At 32.9% G+C, this 21,245-nt stretch overlaps 1 protein-coding gene across 6 annotated transcripts in view; it reads left to right on the forward strand.

Annotated features, from left to right (window-relative positions):
• Nucleotides 1-20,608, forward strand: part of LOC127702262 (hemicentin-1-like) — a 56,696-nt gene extending 36,088 nt beyond the window's left edge. For all 6 annotated transcript variants that reach the window (XM_052206380.1, XM_052206385.1, XM_052206382.1 and 3 more), the window contains exons 20-32: nt 319-618; nt 1,257-1,550; nt 3,022-3,303; nt 4,395-4,583; nt 5,102-5,313; nt 6,089-6,329; nt 7,320-7,640; nt 9,701-10,009; nt 10,912-11,082; nt 12,020-12,148; nt 16,960-17,101; nt 17,755-17,826; nt 18,738-20,608. In XM_052206380.1, coding sequence (XP_052062340.1) covers nt 319-618; nt 1,257-1,550; nt 3,022-3,303; nt 4,395-4,583; nt 5,102-5,313; nt 6,089-6,329; nt 7,320-7,640; nt 9,701-10,009; nt 10,912-11,082; nt 12,020-12,148; nt 16,960-17,101; nt 17,755-17,826; nt 18,738-18,990 — 2,915 coding nt within the window. In that variant the 3' untranslated portion in view covers nt 18,991-20,608. The remainder of the gene's footprint in view (nt 1-318; nt 619-1,256; nt 1,551-3,021; nt 3,304-4,394; nt 4,584-5,101; nt 5,314-6,088; nt 6,330-7,319; nt 7,641-9,700; nt 10,010-10,911; nt 11,083-12,019; nt 12,149-16,959; nt 17,102-17,754; nt 17,827-18,737) is intronic.
• The last annotated feature ends 637 nt before the right edge of the window (nt 20,609-21,245 follow it).

Raw genomic sequence — 21,245 nt, forward strand, 5'->3', positions numbered from 1 at the left:
AATGTTGGTGTTTTAACGCCACTTTTTAGGGCCACATTTGGGCTATTTTGTGGCGTCCAGTTTTTATTGGTGGAGGAAGCCGGAATGCCCGGGGAAAACCACCGACCTTCGATAGGAAAACTGACAATCCTAGTCAATTAAGATTGGAGTCGAGTGCACCCGCACGAGCGAGGTTCGAACTCACAACCTTAGTGTTGACTGGCTAGTGATTACAGTAGTAAAACTACTTAGACCACTTGGTCACCGAGGTCCCGCGTCAAGTAAGAAGATTTCATTGAAATAAATAACTTAATGACTATGTAATCATTTTGTTTACAGATAAACCTGTTATTACCAATTCACAAGATAGGTACGATGTCATAGCAGGATATACTGTTAAACTTCAGTGTTCAGTATTTGCCTATCCGCCTGTTATAACTTCAACTTGGACAAGAAATTCAACTGGTACATTCAGAAACGTTGTCACTGATGGACACAAATTTCAAATAAGTGGTAACTCCACGTTCTCCTTGCAAATAAATACAGTGGATTTGAGTGATAATGGAGTATACGTGTGTCAATCAACAAATGATGCTGGTACTACAGTCGGAGCACCCATAGTACTACATGTTATTGGAGGTAGATGCTCCTTCCTTATTATTTTTGTTTATATTTAGCTTAACATTTTATAAATCAACCTCAACATGTTTAACAATAAGAAAAGAAGACGCAGTACATGAAGCATTTGTTTTTAATATAAGGTCTGTTATTGTTGCTTTTTGAATGACACTCCTTTAGTTTCACATATAATCTTGATTACATTTGATATGCATGCTATAAAAGTGGATTCTTTTTCAAAGACTGTTTCCAGTTATTAGTCTCAATCCATAAAGGAGATATTAAAAAAAAAATTATTTTCATCAATTAGATTGAATACATAAGTTTTTAAAATTAATCTGTATAAACTAAGCAGTATTACAAATCAATACATCGATAATTGAATTCTTACTTAATCTAACAGTATTTCTTGATTCATACAAAATAATACCAAACGAAAAACGAAATGCTGCCATTACATAGAAAAAGACACTTTAAAGTAATCTGCGGTCGTCCGAAGTACTTTTCTTGATTTACCTTCATCATGAACGCTAAAACAATTTAACAGCCATGGATGTATAGATATGCAGAAAATAATGAAGCTATGTGTCAAAAAAGTACTTTAACTAAAATATGTTTTATTCAAATTTATATCTATGTTTATCATGTTTATAATTTAGGAACTCCAACAGTTCGGATTGATCCAACCTTTTCGGTCCTTTACGGTGAAAACGTTACCTTGGAATGTAAAATAACTTCAGTGCCAAATCTTACCGCTGTTTCATGGAAAACTGATGCCTCTGGATCTTTACAAGACATCGATCCTTTACATGCGAAGTACAATGGAGGAACAATAGTTAAACCATCACTGACGTTATTGAATATTAACTTTGAGGATGATGGCAAATACGTTTGTATGGGGACAAATTTACTTGGTACTGGAAGTAATATTACTACCCTAACGGTCACTGGAGGTATATTTTTGTATTTGCCTATTCTAAGTTATTATACCGCACATATGTAGAAAGACTTTTGATTCATCTATAAGTAACAAATATGATTAAAAAGTATAACAAACATACTGAACTCCAAGTCATATTCACAAGGAGGAAGTCCATAAAAAGTAACAAAATCAAACGCTATTAACCAACGGAACAAGTGAAAAACAATTGCCATATTCCTGACTTAGTACAGGCATTTTCCGAATAAAATGGTGGGTTAAACCTGGTTTTTATCATGTTTATAGCATTTCTAAACCTCCTACTTATATGGCAGTTGTTTATATTTCCGTTATATTGACAAAATTGGGTGAGCAATCCAAACAAACATAATAGTTTATCTCAATGGATCCCGTTGAAATAATTATTTAACATTCGTATCTTTATCGGTTAATTCATCGAAAGTTTAATCATTCATATCTTTTTGTTGTATATATTTTATATATGTCGTCTGTTGATGTAACAATTCAAATCACATAACTTTTCGTTTCGGGAATACTACCGTCGTCATAAATGCGCCAGAAGCTTTTGATAGTAAAATAAAAAGTTTGTCGATAATATCATGACAATCCTTAAGCATGTTAATCATTGGCTATTGAGTTGATGATATCCACGGAAATGCTCTAAATCATCAGCTATTGATTTTGATTTTTGATGTATTGACTTGTAAGCTCTTCCTTTTGAATAAGGTTTGGATTTTCTAATATTTTGACCTCGAACATCAATCACTAAAGAGACATTTATTGTCGAAATGCGCATCTGGTGCATCGAAATTGGTACCCTTAATCATGTTAATGTTATTGTTGTTACTACTGACTGATAGCGTCCTCGGAAACGTCATGAAGCATTATCTACTGAGTTGATGGTGTCCTCTGAGCCGTACATTCAACATGAAGATTTACCAAACCAGTAGAAGTAATATAAAATCATATTACCTAATGCAATGCACACGACGCGATTTAACTTAATTTTGTATTGATGTGCATCATAAAATTGAGAATGGAAATGGGGAATGTGTCAAAGAGACAACAACCAGACCATAGAGCAGACAACAGCCGAAGGCCACCAGTGAGTCTTCAATGCAGTGAGAAACTCCCGCACCCGGAGGCGTCCTTCAGCTGACCCCTAAACAAATTTGTATACTAGTTCAGTGAAAATGGACGTCATACTAAACTCAGTATAAGAGAAGTCCGAGTCCGATGTCAGAATAGGAAACAAAAGAAAATAAACAACAATAATACATAAATAACAACAGAGACTACTAGCAGTTACTGACATGCCAGCTCCAGACCTCAATTAAACTGATTGAAAGATTATGTCTTCATCATATGAATATCAGGCACAATCCCTGCCTGTATCTGTTTTTGTGAGTAATACTTACTCGAAAAAAAAAGTAGAAAAATCCAGTTGTAAATATTGAAATCTAAAAATATGCCTTCTTCTTCAGGTGTTCCTAGCGTGTATGTATCGTCAACTGTATACCATGTAACAATCGCCGATAACATAACATTGAACTGTAATGCGTCTAGTTCCCCAGATGTTATCTCGATATCATGGGAAAAAAATAGAACAGGATTGTCGAATAGATTGTACAGTGGAGGAACATTGTCTCAACACTCACTGACACTGTACAATCTTGAAGCAATTGATGGTGGTTGGTATGTTTGTACGGCGACAAACTTGGTTGGTACAGGAAAAAGTTACCCTATTTACCTGAATGTCACAGGAGGTTTGTTTTACATTGTAAAGTTATCAAATTTTAATGGCAAACCAAATTATTCTGCAACGGTGTCATCTTAAGACAACATATGGTTATTGACAGTGATTATAAATAACTAAACCATATTTCTGTTCGGTGTTATACTATTATCATAGAAGGTAACAGTTTTGGCATGATAATACACATGAGCTTGATCTTCATGAGCCAAATATCGCGAAAGGCAGACAGTTTTTGTTTTGTCACCAAACCTGAATGGTCAAGATCTTGCATATAGTAGGCTATTGCAGGATTTTTTAAGTTTTATTTTACAACTAGTATCTACTTTTCCTACATATCAATCAATTTTAAACGTATCCATTTTTTCGTTCGTTCGTTTTCTTTTAATTTATTTCGATTTACCTATCTGACACCGACATGAAATGTTTGATTCAATAATCGCTTTTTCTTTTTGATAAACTCTATTGCTTGTATGACTCCTTATACATTGTATATTTAGCAAAACCAACTCACTGTGCACAATTATTATTGATTATCAAAATTGTAGTGGCCAATCAAAGTTCTGTTAGACTCTAAACATGGGGTTGTTCAGATGCATTCAATCTATCTTTAGAGTGTTCAGTCACTTTTATATAACAGATCTATATGCTAGTAATATTCATATATATATATATATATATATATAAATATATGATTTATTTTCTATACATATTAAATTTCTGAGCAAGTGTCATTTAACTACGATATAAAAAGCTAAAAATTAAGGAATCAGTACTAATGGCATTTCGACATGAGCAAATTCTATACTATTTAGACTTTTGTCAGGCGGTAAATTCAGATGTATAAAGTCTATTCTCAGACTATCAAATATGTAAACACTACATAATAAGTAACTGAACATATGACACTTTAATGAGATGTAAAAGGCTGAACACCATTGAAACGAAAATTAAAAAAAAACAAGATCCCTTAAAATCTAAACACGTTTTAATGTTCTTTGTGTCTAGATAGTTAAGACTATACTTAATCAAATTCCGTTTTTTGTGTCATATCTGACACATGATAAGAAAAATAATTACATAACGTTGTTCTCCTTTTCACAGAAGAAGTTTGCGCCCCTAGTGTATTTCCCATGATCAGTAACGGTGATGTGACATGTAGCGACAACTCTTTTCTTTTGTGCATTGTGTCATGTGATAGTGGATATGTTACAAGAGATGGTAATTTAACAGTGAACTTCCGTTGTGAAAATAATGTTTGGAGTCCACCCCTGCCACCAAAGGGATGTTTAGGTAACGTTAAATAAATAAAACCGATCAGATCGAAATAAACTATTTTGTAACACATGACATCAAACGTGTATTTATATATCGATCGACCATATCCAAACACAGACAGACTAACTAGCACTTTCGAAAACGAAATTTTCAATAAGGTAAATATGCATGCATGGTGATTGCTTTCAGAATACATATCTGTCTGTATTGAAGGTAACGTTTGTCAAAAGAAATGCATAATAAGAATGAAGATATATGTAAGAATCCATCATTGTAAACAGGACATCGGTAATCAAGAATGGACCATTTGATATTTTTACAGAATTTCTGAATCATGAAGTTGAAGAAATAATTGACGTTTTATCTTTGTTTACAATAATAAAACAAATTCTATTTCACCACCACACAAAATACAAAATGACCTTAATCTGAAAACTATCATTTTGTGATACTATTTGTTTGTAATCATTCTTTGTATTATTATGGATGTCCTTCTTCCAAGCCTGATTGATAAAATGATATTCTTTTTGTAGCATATGTTTTACCCCTAACAGAATACAGGCTTCAAGTGAGGTACAATTTCAGTGCTATTGCGAAATATTGCCTAACAAGTCACGAGCAAATATTGGAAAACTTAAAATCTGCTTTTGGGCAAGAGGCTACGAATGTGTGTCACAATAATATCTTTAATACTGGTATTATGTTGGAAATAGCTGACATACAATCACAAACATCTGGATTTACAGTGAGTAATGTAAAAGGGAATGTTGCCATTCAATTTGAATTCCAATACATTGTATTATGGAAACAAACTTTTAATGTATACGCATTCAAACAGGTCAAAATTACTTTATATAAGGTATGAATATATGAAGCTGCAGGATGTACTCTTTAAGTATAGATATAAGTAGTATTCCGTTTTAAACAGTTAAGTGGTGTTTTTCCTTCTACCGATTTATATCGTATGCTCTCTTTTGTATTTGTCAATACACTAATCTTGAGGGAAAAACAAGGGTTGAAAGCCTCGTAGTTGTTATCTCATGCTAATCTTCATTTGGTATAAATGGCAGATCTTTGATAGTCACAGATTAAATTGATCTCTACTTTATAGCTATAAAGATATACTCTGCCATATTTGATTGAAACCTGTATATGGTTGAAGACAATATGTTAACCTTCAGATATCTGTTTCGGAAGTGTGTAATTAATTTATAGCCTCTCTGGCTTTGATCGTAAAGAACATTTTACGTTTCATAGTGAGAAATTATTTTACCTGTTCACACTTTCTTTACTTTATTTAGAATTAAGAAATATGGAAATCATCACGTGATGATACGATATCATTTTGGTTGAGTTGCCAGTTACTTTTTTTTACCAAGTTGAACATCCACATTCACACACAAACATACACATCTTACTATCTGCATGGTACACACAACAAGTGTATTTCGTTATTATAAATATTTATTTCATTTCGGATGACATCCAATGCGATAAAATGTTGGGTTTTTTTCCTACAGATAGACACTGTTTTCACAGTTCGAACACGGTTTAATACCGTTGGTAAAGCGGACAGAGATTTATGCAGAATTCTGCTTGAAAATAGAGTTACAGCACTGTCATTATTTACATATACTAGTACACTTAACTGCGGCTCGGCCACCAGTACTGTAGGTCAGAGATCTGGGTCCCTGTTGTCATCGATGGATATATGCTCTAGTGGTACGACAGCTGTTTCCACACAGCCAGAAATATACTGCGGTAGGTGCCCTGGTTAAATGTAATGAACACATAATATCATTGGTCTACCCTGTAGATTGAATAAGTAAACTAACTATCAATAAACCCATGTCTGTTAGTAAATATAATTTTTCAACTTTTGTTGATTAAAGATTTCAATTTTTAAATAATCTAAGAAGGAATCAATTATGGCACAATTCATCTTGCTATCTACTGTACGGTCTTAGTTCGGAGGTTATGCTCATATACAACAATGTCCAACAGAAATATCAGCAAAGCCCTTCTGAAGCGACCTTTCTATGCATTATAGAGTATGATTCTTCATATTCTTTCAATTAAAGGCAGTTATATCAATATAGAACGATATGTACAAAAAATTGAGTTCATGTCGTTTTTCTTATCATATACGTAACTTTTAAACATGTCGAGTTCGCGATGCCCTTAAATGTTGAAAGCATGTCGAATCATAAAATAATTATTTGGGTTTTTTTTGTCGACCTCAAGAGGAATTTGAAATATGCCCCAAAATACTGGTATTGAGTTGTATGATCTTCCCGTGTTTACGATATGGTTACATGTATTGAATCATTACTATATCATTATACTGATGATTATCTTAGTAAGTACCGATTATTAGGTTGTCTGCATATTGATATTTTACAATATAAATATGATGGAAATCTCATAATCGATTATCTGATTGTATTTTTGTATTTTGCATGATAGACAAGTGTTTTTCTTTGTTTAACCAACAAACCAGAAGATGACTTGATAAGTTCAAGTCAACCTTATTAACGTCGGTTCAGTCATTATGAGGTCGGTGATATGTCCGGGTCAAAGTTATTAATGCCGGGTCAACGTATTTGACGCCACAAAGCCCTGATATTAAATTTTATAAAGAGCTGAATAGAGTGATATAGACAGTGGGTACACCAATAAAATATGTTATCGTTCTCTCTACTATTTTGTTAAGCGCATGGATTTCATATCAAACATTATATATTTTTGCAGTTTCTGATGTACCAAGTGTTGTTATTCTAAAACCATCTTACATCGTCGAAAATGAAGATTCTGTTACCATAGAATGTATCGTTGAATCAACTATTGAAATAGATAATGTTTACTGGATACACAATTCATCAGGGGAGATAAAAACTATATATGGAAATAGTACTGATGACAAGTATAGCGGAAGTTCGCCGAAAGTCCCATCTTTGACTATTACCTCTTCAGACTTTTCAGATGAAGGACTGTATACATGCATAGCTGTCAATGATATTGGTCCAGGTTCAAGTGCTGCAGTCTTTGTAGATATTGTTGAAAAAATTAGAGGTAATATTTAGGGATGTCAACTCGGTGAAGATTTACTAATCGATTACTCGTTGGATTTACCGAGCAATACTCGAGTACTCGCTCGTTAAAACATTTACAAAATGGAAACACAAAATTATACCATTTATGTATTGTGGGTCGTTGTCTTATGATCGTAAAACCATCAACATTATTACCTAGGCCCAGATAATAGTCCAAGGAATTTTATACCATAATTAATAGCTCATTTACTACATGCACTAATTATGTAAACTGGCAATAATCTAATCAAGTAATTAATTAATATGTATAGAAAAATTATTACTCAAGCAACGGTATTTGTGAACCTTAAAAAAACACATTTAATGATCGACAAAGGGGTGGTGATTAGAAATTACTGATGCCATTTATCATTTTCTGATGGTCGACACAGGGTGCAACGAATTTGTTCTTATTTAAAAATATTATCTTGTCAACTTTTTCTGGGATGTAGCGATTTCTCAGATCTGTTAGGTTAACTAACAGTCCTGCTGATGAAAATGCATGCTTTGACGGTACAGAGGTGGGGGAGTGACTAAGATTAGCTAAAAGTGTAAGCCTTTGAAAAATACTCTTGTTCATATATCATACATGTACCTCTGTTTGAAGGAATTTTGAATGACAGTTAAACGCAAACATTAGAATAGTATTTTAATTTTTATTAACTTTGATTAACATATAATTTCCCGGGAGAAGCTCTCAATAAAATATTTTTTTGTTTAAACTTAAGAAAGCAACATCATTCTAACAGGAAACCGATTAGTCGAGTATCATTTTGGTACTCGTGGTCGGTACTACCGAGCGATACTCGAGTACTCGAGTAATCGTTGACATCTCTAGTAATATTGTCTATTTAACTGAAGCCGAAGATGTACTTTATTTGTTTTGCGTCTGTTTCCTTTTAGATTTTAAATGGTATGAGGTCAACAACAAACAAAATGTCAATCGTGACAAAAATTAGAATCAGAAAGTTGGATTTGTTTGGTTTTACTATATATACTACGTCTTACATTTAGCCCAACAATGTTAGATCTGCAAATTATCATTATCCAATTTTGCGAAATTCGAATCCATGCTTCTGTGACTATATTGCATGACTGTTGAATGCGCCATAGACCACTCAGCTAGCTAGGCTATATAAAATAAAGCTTTTAATTTGTTAGTCGAGCAATGCCATTCCTTGATGGCTCCATCTTTGGTTATAACAAAGTACATGATATATATTGGTAAGAAGATTGTATACTTTTGAGATATTTGTGTGTCAAAAAGGAGAAAATACCGATGAAGCAAAACAACAAAGAAAACAGACAACACTGTGATCCAGGTAAAAACGACGTAAAGACAAACGACAGTCAACAAAACACAAAAAAGAAAAAGTAAAACACCAAAATTACCAAACTCCAAGGAAAATTCAAAACGAAAAGTCCTTTATCAAATGGCAAAATCAAAAGCTCAAACACCTCAAACGAATGGAAAACAACTGTCATACTCCAGAACTTGGAACAGAAAATGATTTTTTTGTTCTTGTTAAATTATTATATTATGATAGTAGTTTCCTAAAAACGTCCAAGGACCGTTTTTCCGCCAAAAGTCAACCAACTACAACAAAACGCGTACCCGATCTGTTAGTCATCAGTATACATTAATGTACTTAGGATTAACTCCGGAGCACTGAATCATAACAAAAACATTCCAGACAATTTTCATAAAATTTCCAAGAATCTTAATTCCGCAAAATGTGGTTCAAACGAACAGAAACACAAACTCGATGTACAAGTCATCCTTATACACTCAATTATCAAACATCAAATATGCAGAAATAAAGGCAAAGTCCAGAAAAACTGTTTATTTTAGAATGACGGAAGAACGGGATGACAAAATGACAGTCATAATACACCCCGGTCACTCATTGCCGTGACAAAAATAGACTTTATTGTGTTTAAATCATCATGTATATTCATTGAATTTGTGATAGCTGTTTTAAATTGTAGTTAAATATTCCTGAAAAATTAGAATGCATCAAATTAAGATTGTTATTCCAGATTTACCCTTGATAACTAGTACCAGTACGACACTGCAATACATATCAGGTAGTAAAGTAAAACTGGAATGCCCTGTAGCTGAGAAAAGCTATGCATCAATTGTTTATTGGCAGTTTGTTAAGACTGGACAGTTAGAGATTTTGCAACCCTTTAGCTTCACAGATCGGTATAGTGGAAGCACAGCAAATTCACCATCTTTGACCATCCACGATGCGACAGTAGGTGACAGTGGCAGTTATACCTGCTTTGCTGTCAATATTCTTGGTGTTGGAAGAGGCCATCCAATAGAACTTGTTGTTAAAGAATTAGGTAGTAAAGGTTTATTGCTTGACTACACAGTTAGATATACTGTTTATATAAGTTTTTGTAAATCATTAAGTACCAAACAATTATACATAAAGTGGCAACTTAATTCATTTATTTGAAATAAGACGTTGAACCTATTGTTCACTAATGATACACCCTCTATAAGTATTTTGTAAAATTGAAGCTGTGGAGCGATGGATGTGAACACGCATCGCATGGCATAATATAATCACATAAAGCTTGATATCAAATTTCAGGAAGCTCTGATTCGCTGTTTTTTTTTCAATAATGGCAGCGAAATCTACATACATAAGTAAATTTCATGGAACGGTCGGACGGAAAAGCTGTCAGACGGACACAAGTAACGCATTATATCGCCCTCTTTCGAAGCGGTGATATTTTAACATAGTTTCTCAACTGAAACTTATCGTGAAAAATTTCATTTAAATTAATATAGAATCATTTGGCTATTGGTCGAAAAGTAGTTAAAGCGTTGGCAGAGGTCTGCAGCGGCATCAATCTAGTGGAGTAATATAATCTCATGATACTCGCAGTGGTACATCCGACATATTTAAATAACCAATATCATGTACTCTCAAAATAAAAGATTAGGCAGTCGATAAAACAGCGTTTGGAAAAAAAATGAATGAAATAAAAGATAAATAAGATAAAATGAATGCTGTTACTGAAGAAAATATTATAATGAGTTATGATTTTCTAAGTGACAGTTGGTATTTGTTTTAAAATTATACTTTTAACTATTCCATGCTTTCGGTTTGACATACTTGTCACAGAATAACCTATACTGAATTACATCTTTCCTAATACGATTCGGATTACTTATATCGTACTTCTCTTTTTGAGAAGGTATCATGCTTGAATCGTTTGCTTATTTTTTTCAACAGGTTTTTCTGGTGAGCCGGGAACAGGCCAGTCAACAAGTGAAACTAATACTCTATCTTGTGTAAAAACATTTAGCTTTTTGTTAATGTTTGCATTCATCGGTATAGTGCTGTTAACAGCCTGTTCCATCATAATATGCACTTTTGTACCGGACAGAGTTAGCTCTTTTATTCGTAAGTACTGACCGGTCTTGGGTGCATGTTTTTATTCTATTTCTCATTTATATCATTCAAAGTTATGATATTTATTACTCACGTAATTTTATGAGTGAAATTCAATCATTATGAAAATATTGGGGAACATATTAAACAAATTCACAATCATGAGCATACTGATTTACTAATTTTTTTTTATACCTTTTCATGTAAACGATTTATTTAAGCAACTTTATAGAATTGATCAATTATAACGTGTACGTATACTTTAATCATAGAAAATTATAATAATTAATCAAGTTTACATGGTTATGATTGTTTCTGTAAAACCCTCCTGTCAGTGGTAAGATATTTTATTCAATGAGAAGATCTACCACGGAATTTCCTCGAAGATTTATAACTGGTAGGTTTCAGTGATGACGTCTTTACTCTTCAAACAACATGCCATTCGATTAAACGCTCCTATCTTCTGACCGCACGTGATTGTATATTACATAATATACATAGGATAAGGCAGCTCAATGTATGTATGACATAACAAGCTGACAGTATGTACCATTAGTATTTCATTACTATTAAATAAACTCATCATAGATGCCAGGATTGAAATTTTGTATTTGCGCCAGACGCGTGTTTCGTCTACAAAAGACTCATCAGTGACGCTCGAATCAAAAAAAGTTAAATTGTATCATATGATTAAACTACATCATCCTCTTTTTCCATTTTGCTAATTGATATATCACTTTGCTTTGAAGGTAGGTTCAAATTATTAACGTTTTATGTAAAATTATAAATGATAATAAAATATATGCTAGTTTTTTTCAACTTTGTAGCAGTATTGCAGTATGCTCAGATAAAACATATCTATAAATAATTCGTTTACTTGGTCTACCTTCTGTAAAAGTAGTTCGTATAAAATCTATGTTCAAACAAAATATTTATTTTCATATCTAAGGTAACGTCAGACAGTGGAAAATCTCAGAGAAAATTTTCATCATAGCCATAGAGATCTTCCTGTCAGTTGTAACATCATGTGCCCTTGCTGGAATAGTGACTGTTACCAAGTGTGCAGATGACGTTACAGGTACTCTTAATTCTGCAATTGATTTATAATGATCTGAATGGATTGTATCGTTTTATTTCAGGTCTTTAAAAATCTTCTGCAAATTTGCTCATACCACACATGTATGTTTTAAATGTGCTCATACCACACATGTATGTTTTAAATGTATCAGAGAATTAAAGCAACCATATTTGGCAAAACCTTTGTTTTTCTTTTCATGTAGTAAAAAAACAACAATATCGTTCTGGTTGTTGAACCTTTAAAGGCAACACAATGGTTAAAAAACACGAGCAGACGAACAAGAGTTCACCATATAAAACACAGAAAAATTCAATTGAGCAAACCACCCCTTAAAAAAACAGGGAGTATACCTCTGTGGAAGGGTCAGCAGCATGAATTGTATGATACATTGTGGTATCATATGATTCATCTTAAAGATTAGATGTGATACCAGACTGTTGGTATTAAGAATCAAAGCACTGTAAGCGCTGTAATCAGTTAACCAAAAACCAAGGCAAACGTAATTATGAAAACTGTGGCAGTGTTGCCTCAATTTTTTTTTTTTAAGATTTGAAAGAACAAACATTAAACATTCGTATATTGTACATTTATGTTCATTAAATGAATTGATTTTTAAGGCAAATAAAATAATATTTCATCAAGGTTTTCAAAAGCAACTCTTATATCAATGTAAATGACCCCCATCTTCACCCCAAGTGCATGCTGTTACTCCATACCAAGTTCGGAATAAAATGACAGGTGATTATAAAACTGTTGGTCAAACATTCTCGAGCTTTACACTGCTTGAAAGATTTATATATTTTCTTTAAAATGAGTCATAAATGAAAATTATTATCATGATTATAGGCCCAGAAATAATTTAATAAATAATTAAAGTAAATTCAATTAACCTTGACTCATTTTTTGCATCAATAAAATTTTATAATAAACAGGAAATAATTGTAACAGGATACCGTTACGAAGTCTCCCAAACAAAGCCTCCATAATTCGTCATTCCCATGGCCTCCTGACATTGGGCAAAGTCCAGTTCATATTGGTTTGGTCTAGTAAAGTGATAGGCATATGTGACACCTAGGAGATTGACCCTGTATGTCATTCAAATATTTTTGAAATGATGAACAGGAATAAATATGGTTTAGGTGTGGGTATCCCGACCGTTTACAAGTTCTCAAACAGGAGGGGGTGGGGTGACCCCAGGGACTCCCCCTATATTTCATTTGATTTGTTATATTGTTCCATACATGAATACATATGGTTTAGGGGTGGGGATCTCGATCATTTCCAAGTTCTCAAACAGGAAGGGGTGGGGTGACCCCAGGGACTCCCCAAATATTTCATTTGATTCCCATACATGAATATATATGGTTTAGGGGTGGGAATCTTGACTGTTTACAAGTTCTCAAACAAGAGGGGGTGGGGTGTCCCCATGGACTCCCCCTATATTTCATTGATTTGTTTTATTGTCCCATACATGAATATATATGGTTTAGGGGTGGTGATCTCGACCATTTTCAAGTTCTCAAACAGGAGGGGTTGGGGTGACCCCAGGGACTCCCCATATATTTCATTTGATCTGTTATATTGTCCCTTACATGAATATATATGGTTTAGGGGTGGGATCTCGACCGTTTACAAGTTCTCAAACAGGAGGGGGTGGGGTGACCCTCGGGACTCCCCCTATATTTCATGTGATTTGTTTTATTGTCCCATACATGAATATATATGGTTTAGGGGTGGGGATCTCGACCATTTCCAAGTTCTCAAACTGGAGGGGGTGGGACGACACCGGGGACTCCCCCAAATTATTTTCATTTGATTTCTTTTATTGTCCCATACAAGTATATATATTGGGATCGCGACGGTTTACAAGATAAAAGTACATTTTCAAATTGAAGGGGGTTGGGATGACCCCCAGGGACTCACCCTATATTTTGGTTGATTTTTTTATTGTCCTGTTCTCATTACTGAAGACTGCATGTGTCTATCACTTACTGTTTTCGAGAAATAGTCATTTAAAATTTAAAAAATAAAATCCCATAGGGTTCTACAGTAAACCCCTCCATTCTTCAGGCCCCTCCAAATACCCCTAAATAGACCCCAAAGCACAAACAAAAGGTTAATGGCTCCGCTAGACATGTAAGTCTAATATTTTATGAAACCCTAAGTAAATCTGACAAACGATTGTCTTCTTATACGGTTTGAGTGGATTTGGTCCCACTTGTCTCAGGGACGAGTTGTCCACATTACTTAAAAATCCCATCAACGTCGATTTCCGCATCTGTTTCATGACCTCGTTTCATTCATAAAATAACAACAACCTTATTTGGCAAGAAAAGTTAAAAATTACCGCCCACTTATATAACTTTATTTCCTCTATCATAGAGATTTGTTGTACATGAACAATATTCCTGCGCATTTTGCCATTTGGGAAATATAAAGACTTGTAATTACCGATTTTCGGCGATGAAATATTTCATACAATTGTTCTTTGACATCGTAGCCAAAAGCACAGGGGATAATAAACTACGTACGGATTTCTATTGAGCACTACTTCCTATGTGCAACTTCAAAAGTTTTGGGTAGTTCGACGATCATTAAAGGTTTTTCTGGTCATAATTTTTGTATTCCAGAAATAAAAGTATTAAAAAAATGTCCAATTAGTTATAAATAACGTAATTGTCAGCTAGATAATAACAATGGCAGGTATTTCAGCATTTATTGGGTAGAACACAAATCTAGGGTGCTCGCATCAGGCAGCTTCTCTTTTTTAACTGCCTAAAAACGAAATATAATGCAACAATGATTATAGAAATGATTTTAGCTACCTAGAAAATAAATTTTATTTCAAAGGATACTAACTCAAACTTAAACATGCAATATTAACGACATCTGATTCCTTCCGATTACTTGCATGAGACCAGTGAATGTTGCTATATCATTTCATTTTTATTACGCAAAAACAAATATTGACCAGTTTTATGCCCCTGCCATAGCAGAAGGTGGCATTAAGCTTTACCCTTGTCCATCTGTACGTCCGTCCGTGCGTACCGAAATTAGTTTCCTTTCTCTTTAGTTTGCCTCAACCAAATGTTATGAAACTTATATACAATGCTTATTACCAAGAAAACTCAGATCAAGTTCTAATTTTGGTGGCGTCACTTTTACCTTTCAGGAGTTATGCCCTTTATTAAGGGAAAAAATGCTGAATATGTCGTTTCCGTTCTCTTACTTTAGTTTGCCCCAACCAAATGTTATGAAACTTATACACAATGCTTATTACCACAAAACACAGATTACGTTCGTTTTACAGTTCTCTAATTATTTATCTTTATAACGTTATATTCATGCGGGGGCATCATCTGTATCCCATGGACACATTCTTTATTTATTTTCATAATAAATCTAGGAAGAGAGCCATTTATCTTTCGTTTCGTCTATCAGTTGGTGGCAACTTTACTTTTTTACCATAATAACTATTCGATTTTTTTTTAAATAATGACAATAGTTATCAAAGGTACCAGGTTTTTAATTTGATACGCCAGACGCGCGTTTCGTCTACATAAGACTCATCAGTGACGCTCAGATCAAAATAGTTAAAAAGCCAAACAAGTATTTTTCCTTCATATCAGCATTGTATGCATACATTGACATGGTATTTGGTATGATTTTATGTTTAATATGCTAAACTAAATAAGAATGATTTTTTAAAGTGATAAGTTTTGTTTTCTTAATGAAAATTGTTTATCATATTTTCTTCCATCCTTCTTGATATTGTGCTGCTATTCAGGTGCTGACAAAACGAAAGAATTTTCCAAAAGTAGTTTACTATGTTTATGGACATTTTTCGTTGTAAATTGAGTTCAGCGTGACGTTGTTTTTTTTACATTTATAAACGTCCAGAACAACAAAATATTACATGTTTTGGAATATGGTATAAACATCATGTATAGATTACATATCATTCAGTGAATTGGTGTTTCAATAACTGTGTCTTTAAACAAACTGTAATAGTTAAAATATATAGATATGCTTACAAGAACGTGACTGTGGAATTCATCAACAACGTTAGATTTGTTAAATTGCTCGTCAGGAATAATGAATAGGATATTTCAAATATATCCCCAAGCAACGCAGGTATACAGCCTTTGTTTTTTGCCTGATCATCTTCAATTTTGAATGAAAGTTTCCATTCCTTAAAAATATGAAATGGGTAACTATTTATGATGAGGTAAAATATTCAGTGTGATAATTCTTAGATACCAGATCCTCTTAATTTGTATGAATATTTCGACTAATCAAAACCTTACATGGGTTTGATTGTCTAAAACCTTTGGGAACGGGACTATTACTATTTCACGGGTAACTTGTGATAATAACATTAACGGTACGAATTGTTTTTGCACCAGGTTCGCATTTCTACAGTTTATGTCTCTTCATTGATGCTCTAGATCAAGATATTAGAATATTTCCTTTTTATTCTTAACGTCTGGATAGCGAATTCATATTTTTATCATATCTGTTTCTGATTCATCAAATCTCAAAAGATTAAAGAAAATGGTTAGTCAATTACATATACTGTACTAGGATGCTATAAACACAAATAACCGCTAATAAACAAGGAACACCATCGGTTTTAGAAGATGGACAATGACAACAATCAGATTACTCAAACTAAAAAAATTGCAACCAGCATACCTTCGCCTACCTAAACTGTAATTTAAAGTAGTTTAATGGACAAGTTAGCTTCATTTTAAAAGAATTATTCATTTATTTGTATTAGTTTTTATTATTGTCAATTTGATACATTTCAGGAGCTACAGTAGGATTAACAGGAGTGGCGCTTATTCCTGGAATAGTGATGTCTGCCTTATATTTAGCGTTTTGTTGTTATATACAAACAAAACGAATCAATAAAATTGGCAACAAAAGTAATTCTGGTGGCATGATTGCAAGGTGCAAACAATTATTTTATTATTTTGAACTAAGAAGTTTTGTTGTGTTATAGTTGTTTTAACTATAATAAATAAGACAATGTTATCAGTAATATGCAGGTCCGGAGACGTCTATTTAAAGCTAATTACCTTTAATCTAGGAATGATAATTTAAATTGAAAAAAACATATAGATGCTTATTAATATCTTCTACGCTGATTCCAATGTATTCTGCCGTTATGATGTTCTTTTTCGATTATGTTAGAGCTCTTTGATTCTTCATTTGAAAAAAAAAATACTTATTGATTGTCATGTTTCGGTTTATTGTGTAGGACAATTTACGTTTCGACTCTTAAACTGAGTTTACAGACTATCAAAATATAGTCCCGTCCAGGATCTTTTAGTTTTTTGTTGTGCTTTAACGCGTTTTATGTATTCAGCGTCCTTTACTTTAGTCTGCGAGAAAATGTGATGACGGTTATGTCAGAAAGATTCGTTTTCCCTACTGCAATAGTTGTCTTGTCTTTTTCCAGGTTCTACTAAAATCGCTTTAACAACTAAAATTGATTCATTTGTTTTAGAATTTTTTAAAATGAACGATGACATGATATTTTTTGTTAAGTTTTTATAGTGTTGACATCCTAAATTCATTTAATGTTTTGATATATATTGCAGCACTAGTCCAGTTCCAGAAGAACACTTTCAAGTTAAATCATGGCGTCCTTACGAGACTTCTGATCAGCCATTGTAAGTGCAGGTCATCTTGTCAGAGGAATACATATTAATAGCAATTGTTTTACTCAAAATATTCTTTTAACGAAGGTAAATTTCGAGGCATGTACGAAAGGTTAATCATTCATGTCTCACCATTTGATTTTTTTTTTAATTTTCAAAATGTAAAAATTGCTTTCAAATTTTTGTAATACCTAACGTCGAAGATGAACGAGGCTGTTTACTTTATGATTCGTTCAAGTATCAACTTCGCTCGCTTTTTGTTGTCTGAAATTATTCAGTCACTGAGTCAACGGCAAAAATTGAATGCATTTTGAAGTTTTCAGCTTTTTCACAAACTGGTTAATATTTATATATTATTTGTGTCGCCACGTTATTAGAACTTAAAGATCAATTTTGATACCAGTGCCATTTTGTTTACTTTGTTTAGTCGATGTTTTTTTTAAAGATAAGGCATTAATATTATATTTCATGTATGCCCCAAGTTATTATTATTGTGTTATGAAAGTACACCTTGAACCACAAACGTCTAATAATTACCTATCTTCAGCACTTTATTTGCATAAGGAGATCAATTGACATGGTTTTTGGTATATTACTGTTAAATGAGATATTTGTATAAGGAGATCAATTGACATGGTTTTAGGTATATAACTGTTTAATGAGAAGTTAAACACCAAGTTTTAGTCAGTATCCCTGCACTTAAAATGATCAATGTTGATATCCAGATACTTGTGTTGGCCAATAATGTACTTATTTAATAGCAATATGCTCAAAGATCGGTTCTCTTCATTTATTTATTTATTTATTCATTATGAAACTTATAACAACGTAATATCCAAGACAGTAAGAGGAAATTTCACCTGTAGCATTAATACACCAATTATTGTTATTAACCATTTCACACTCTATAATTCTCATTCCAGGTTTCAAACAGAAAACGAAGAGGTCAGTAAAACGCCGTATCAAGGAGAAGAACTGAATATGTATGCATCGACATTCAAAAGTGTGCCTCTCATTTCTAAGCCATCTGGAATGGGTACACCCGGAAGACAGTCATTACCCCCTATAGGGTATACAGAATATGCAGAAGTGAAAAAGAAAAGACGAAGAAGGAAGAAAAAGAAACCAAAGAAAGAATCGTTTGATGCTATGGACGATTCACATGATGAATTCTGAAAATATATATCGGAGTCATGAATATTAGACACTTTATCAAAAACTTAAAGTGTGACACAAAATGAAGCAATTAGTATTTAAAATATTTTCATACTTACCTTGTGCGCTATGACAATCTATATAATGGACATTAAATAATGGAACAGAGATATTTTAATTAATCTTGAAGAACAGCACTGGAATGCCACCATAATGTTTGTCTTTATTTGAGATTTGTTTATTTTTATTTGTATTATTTGATGCTACTGTCCTTGTATTTAACACGCCAGGTTAAGATTTCAAGTATTTGACAACCCTTTCCTAACGGTGTGGTAAATTTCAAAGTTTTGAATTCATGCTTGAGTTTGTTCGATTCCCTCACCTGTTCAACGCCTAACAAAATAAGAAAACCGTATTCAAAATGTGTAAGTTAAACCTTTTCAAATAACAATCAATTATTTTAAATCGTGATTATTGGTTTATAAATACTTTAAATTTGTCAATTTTCTTGAAGCTATGTTCTCCTTACTTGCAAATAGTGACAACAAGGACATTTAATCAATTATTAACCTAAGTGTTTCCTTATAAACTATTTAAGAAAAGTTTGATGATGTATGTAGCAAATCGCTCAATTTATCTATATTTATACATAAATGACATATTAGGGCAAGCCTGGTTTGTCAATCGGGTTCTTTTTTCAGGGGATGCATATATTTATGCTTTTTAGATTTCCATTTCACTATATATTTAATTTCGAATTGTGGTCTACCAAGCACTGTTATTACTATTTGCGATTATGATTTTCTGTCTTTTTTAATGATGGGGAAATTATTGCAACATCGATCGCAGTTCTGTGGTTTTAGTTTATGCTTTTTTTTCTCACTAATCAAGGGTCTACTATCGGAACTTTAAAGACTACATGGTCGATACCTCTGCTGGTGGACTATCAGTCCCCAAGGGTATCATCAGCTCAGTAGTCAGTACTTCGGTACTGACATGATTTATACATTGTTATAACAAACTTTTCTAAAATTGTCCGTTTATAAATTTTGAAATTATAATGAAACTAAGGTTTCAACTCCCTCAGGCAAAGTTGACCTTAGATGGAATTGGCTATTTGTTTTAGGTATTTTTGTCATATAGCTCTTCAACTGTTTCGGTACTTATACATCCCTCGGATTTCAAATGTTTGGCTTTGAGCGTTCCTGATGAAGGTAAATCCAGAAAAGCGCTTCGGACGCATGAAATAATTAAACGTGTTGTTTTCAATTTTGTACCTAACTTAGTAATGCTATTTTTTACATAATGGACTGTTTCAGGAGAAGTTTGTGTTATTATATATATTTTAGAAGTGTTCACCAAATTGTTGTTGAAGTTAATATTAGACAGAACAGTATAATTCAAACCAGTGACAAAACATTTTTCAAACTTTTGATCAATACTAATGAAATTTACCAAATTAGTTATCGACATTTTGAAACGGTAAATTTCTTCCGTCCATTCAATTAGGTTATATTTCTTTTATTCCGTCCATGTGATTTTTTTTCGATGATGTTTTAATATCTTTTTATTCTATTTTTCAGATATTAGCATTTGTAGCTTTATTCCGGTTTTGTGATTATTAAAAAACATTTTATAATTGCGGTTTCTTCATTTTTGTTTTATAGAAAATGTAAATTTTAAAAGAGAGGCGAAAGATAACAAAGGGCTATTCAAACTCATAAGTCGAAAATAAACTGACAACGCCATTTCAAAAAAAGAAAAAAAAAACAAGACTGTGTCCCCTTCCATTATCATGATTATGAAGAACTTCAAGAAAGTATTGTTAATGTTACACATTTTATCATCTGTGACTTTTTTCTAAAATTGTGGATCCCCAACTGTTATACGTTGCTTTCGACTCATTGTTGTTTTTGATTTGAGAATATTTCCAGATTTTGTCTGTCATAGATTTACGATAGCTTATTATAAGATCGTAATTTCTTTTCTACCGACTGATCTGAAAAAGGAAGGAGAAAATATTGTTTTTTTTCAGTGACTATCTGTTTTATCGAAGATTTATTTCCTGATAAACATGATAAAATAATTTCTTGCCAGCAAATGAAAATAGATTAAATTTCTGGAAAACTAATTAAAACTGGTTCGTTATCTTAAAATCCGTTTTAAGTATATTTTTGTTTTATCATTGTTTACATAACGTGGCCGGTACAAGAGATCGGGTTTTTTTTTTTTATTTTTCAACGCTCTATATCAGTCTTTGTTTACTTATAATCAGT

This window comes from Mytilus californianus, unplaced genomic scaffold (assembly GCF_021869535.1).
Source record: "Mytilus californianus isolate M0D057914Y unplaced genomic scaffold, xbMytCali1.0.p SCAF_5, whole genome shotgun sequence".
Lineage (NCBI taxonomy): Eukaryota > Metazoa > Mollusca > Bivalvia > Mytilida > Mytilidae > Mytilus > Mytilus californianus.